The 3,882-nt window shown below is 44.2% G+C and overlaps 1 protein-coding gene across 2 annotated transcripts; it reads right to left on the bottom strand.

Annotated features, from left to right (window-relative positions):
* Window positions 1-1,201: 1,201 nt before the first annotated feature.
* On the bottom strand, window positions 1,202-3,488 carry LOC123106330 (uncharacterized). 2 transcript variants are annotated; one of them, XM_044528528.1, is made up of 4 exons: window positions 3,344-3,488; window positions 2,411-2,511; window positions 2,045-2,238; window positions 1,202-1,769 (listed from the first exon to the last, which is right to left on the bottom strand). In XM_044528528.1, exons 2-4 carry the CDS (start codon window positions 2,498-2,500, stop codon window positions 1,487-1,489), a joined length of 567 nt encoding a protein of 188 aa, XP_044384463.1. In that variant the 5' UTR covers window positions 2,501-2,511; window positions 3,344-3,488; the 3' UTR covers window positions 1,202-1,486. The 2 variants fall into 2 exon arrangements, with proteins under 2 accessions (XP_044384463.1, XP_044384464.1); XM_044528529.1 differs by having other exon boundaries at window positions 2,411-2,514; window positions 3,344-3,467.
* Window positions 3,489-3,882: the final 394 nt, after the last annotated feature.

The raw sequence follows: 3,882 nt of genomic DNA, 5'->3' as shown, positions 1-3,882 counted from the left end.
TTATACATGTGCATATGCACCAATGAATATTGAGAGTTGCATCCTAACTGTCTGCACACTCCTTGCCAGTATTAATTACGTAGTTGGGTATTTTGTGGCAATAGCCAAACTGGCCGTATAACCTCCCACAATACGCGTGCAAGATCGCATCTAATTAGGGCGTGATATGTAGTTTTTGCCTCCGTGTCGCATATAGGACATGTATCCCCAGTGGGAATATGTCTGGAGTTTTTGCACAAATTGGTAGCTAATGCACTCGTTATTACCATCCATGCACAGATTTTTATTTTCTAAGGTACATATGAAACAAAATGAATGAATCTACACTTTAAATATGTCTATATAGGTCCGTATGTAGTTCATATTAAAATCTCTAAATGGATTTATATTTAGAAACTAAAGGAGTAGTATTTATAACAAAGAATGAGAGTAATGGAAATGACCAAAAGGCTCGCACCCGCTTTATCGATAAAGCACCAACCGACATCCAGTTCAACCCATACAACTTGACACCACAATACACGCAGGGTCTACATAACCCCATACCACTCGAAGCAATCTACACATAGAAACCTAAGGCACCACTTGAAGTGTCCAGAGCCCTCAATTGTTAACGAGTCATCACGAAGGAATAAAACTGTGTGTGCGGAGAACCGAGTACTTCAAGACGGTGCCGTCAGGAAGGGCACACTGGGAGAGCAAGCCATAATATAATACACTAGAAAGTTTGACTTTACTTCGATTTAGAATAGCATGCTTACTTTAATTTCTAAAAATGGTTTCAAGTTTCCTTTTTATTTCGATCGGAGTAGTATAATTGCTAGAAAATTGAGCATCTCATTGTGGAATTCTAAAATAAACTAAGTCCCTTTTTCAAGTGCATGTCAATCTGCCAATCTTATGCTGGACGGGGGTACACCAAACAACGGTACCACGTACACATATGTTGTTTCAGAGGGTACAAGTTAGTTCTCGATGGGGTACAAGTTACGCTTGAAAAAGCTCATTGAAACCTATAAAAATGGATCTAGTTTTGAAGATTTTAACAATAGGGACGCAACGGTGTAAATGGTCCGCAATATGGACACTCGGTTCAATAGATATTCCGTTTTATAATCAGATACATTAAGAAAAAACACGAACACACAAACCACCCTTCTCCTCCAGTGAGAACAGACCCAATGGTGGTAAGAGACGCACATGAGTGACGACATTTATTCCCATAAATGATTTCGATAGTCCAGATGGCAGCCACCTATAATGGCTTTCGTAACATATAAAAAAGCTTCACAAGCACATATGTTTCAAGCAATGCAGATGAACTTTTGAATTCTTTCTCATGACTTGAGTGGAGCCGTAACAAACACACAAAACACGCAAGATGGTAGCATGGGTCGTAGCCTACGCCTTTCACCTACCGCAGTTCATACATCGTGTTCCTCCTTTGGCAGGGAAAGACAACCATGCTATGGTGGCAGAGCTAACCTTAGACTTGATTTGGTGGTGGAGGAGCAGAACCGTAGGGAGCATCTTTAGATGGCACAAAAGGAGGATTACTGCCAACATATGCTTGGTAGTGGCCCTTCTTCCGAACTAGGCGGTATGAGGCAACATCAAGGGCGGCGACTACAAGAAACAAAAACGTCGCGGTCACAAAAATTGCGACACCTCCGACAATCCTAGCATTGCCAACAGTTTTCTTTGCAGAGCCTTCAAATCCTAACATGGCGCCTGCCAGAAATAGTAGCACTGCTATGATCGCGAGGACCCTGCAAGTATATATGCATGGCGTAGAGACCATATTAATTATACAACTTAAATGAACAAGCCACCAAGTAGATATAAATTCTGTATTAAAAGTTCAGTTTTCAAATTCTAAAAGAAATGATAAAAGAACAATGAATTATAAAGTTCTCAGGACACACCACCACTTAGCGCACCACACCACATAGACTAGCATTAATTTTAATGACCATATTTTCCTTGATTAGCGACAGAAAGCAGGCAGGATATCGGGTTGTGAATAACCAAATTATTTATGTACCATGAGGTGATGAAGAAGACCACCGCGGCGATGCGCTTGGCCCCCTTAGTCATCCGCCACGCCCCACAGCAGCAGATGGCCACGCTGGCAAGAATCTGCGTCATCGACGCCAAGATGGCTGCCACCACACCGCATGGCATCGCCGGCGATCGCCGGTACGTAGAGAACTCGCCATGGTCATCTTGATGATGTTTCTGCATGAATGAATGCACACCGCGTTAAGAAGAATCAACAATATTATTATCAACTAGATTATGCTTGGCCGAAGTTTCTTATATTGAAATCTTGGCAGAAGGTTAGAGTGAGAAAGAGATAGCATCTAGCATGTTACAATGAGAAAGACATAATATCTAGCGTCGTGCATACCAGCGCCAAGAGAACCGCGCTGATGACTCCAAACACGACCGTCAGCACGGCGAGGATGCTGGTCACCACCACCAGACCTTTCTTCCCCATAAACGATCTCACTACTAATCGGAACAGATGGGTTAGATAGTGCATTGTCGCACGCATATAGATAGACAGAGATGAACAAGTGCAGGAATGCGACGTTAGCTTGAATAAGGTTATACGAGGATGGGCTACCTCTTGCATGAGGATTGCCACCCACATTGTTCCATTTCTTGTAAGCTATATATAATTTAATTAATTAACCTTCCTAAAATATATGTGATTAAGTTGCATGTAACCAAGAATCTGTCGAGGATTCACATGACTACGAGTGGAGCGGTGTCAAGAATTCCCGCCCCTCCAAGCATGGCGGAAACTGCGAGTTGTATGCAGCGGTGTCTTTGTTGCCGGCCTGTACAGGGATGTATGATCTCAATGGGTACTTGATGTGCTTGTATCGTGACTCCATTTTTCATAATGAAAATGGGGGCTGTGCAGCCCCTTTGTTGACCGGAAAAAAAAAGAGAATGGCGAAAACAAGCGGGTCGTGGTTCCGAAAATACCACACTTAAATCAGCAAATAATCATCAAGATAGAGGCACCGCGAACTAACACAAGGCGGGGATAAACCGAACTGAAACCAATCTCCCGGGGCACTAAGCTAGCAGAAATCCCCTAAAAACTAGACTAGCAGAAACAGAGGAGGAGCAGAGGAATCTACACGTTATAGCTCCATTGAGCCGTATGCATCTTTCTGATGCAGAGGCTGGGATAAAACCCTTTTTCGAAAAAAAAAAACACGTTATAGCTCCAAGTCGATCGACGGTAACCGGCCCAAATCAAGCAAGCGACCGTTGAAGCCTACACACCAGCAAAATCAGAGGAAGGGTAAACACGGCCGAGAGTTACCGTGAGCACGCGCGCGCGGGGAGAGAAGGGAAGAGGAACCAACGAAGCGTGGCAATGGCAAGGGAGATTAGTTGGAGGAGGCAGATCGAGAGGAGAAATGGATAGGAGAAGAGTGAGAGGGCCTGCCTTGTCCGTGACAGATTTGCGTGAAGTAGTACTGTACTACTGCATGCATGTGATGCAGGATCCATACAACCACACAGACAGATTTTGGCACTGGTGTGAGCCCACAACCGGAGACAAGCACGCGTGTAGGGACCGTCGGTTCAGCCATCAACGTCGACGCGCGCGGTCGACATGCGCTCATGTGCCAGACAGACCACGCCACACCAAAAAGTTGATGTCGACCGAAACACGAGATTCACTTTATTTTCCACAAAAAGGGGCAGAGGCCAAGTTACTCATAGGAGAGTACGAAAAATAGAAATTACGGGCATGCTCGCTCTCGCCGACCCACACAACACAAGCCACAGTTCTATTGTGCCACGGAAGTAGACAATATCATAGGAAAATCAACATTCAAAGAAAACTTCGTGAAA

The sequence above is a fragment of the Triticum aestivum genome, chromosome 5A (genome assembly GCF_018294505.1).
Source record: "Triticum aestivum cultivar Chinese Spring chromosome 5A, IWGSC CS RefSeq v2.1, whole genome shotgun sequence".
Lineage (NCBI taxonomy): Eukaryota > Viridiplantae > Streptophyta > Magnoliopsida > Poales > Poaceae > Triticum > Triticum aestivum.
This window is presented reverse-complemented; position numbering and strand designations above follow the sequence as displayed.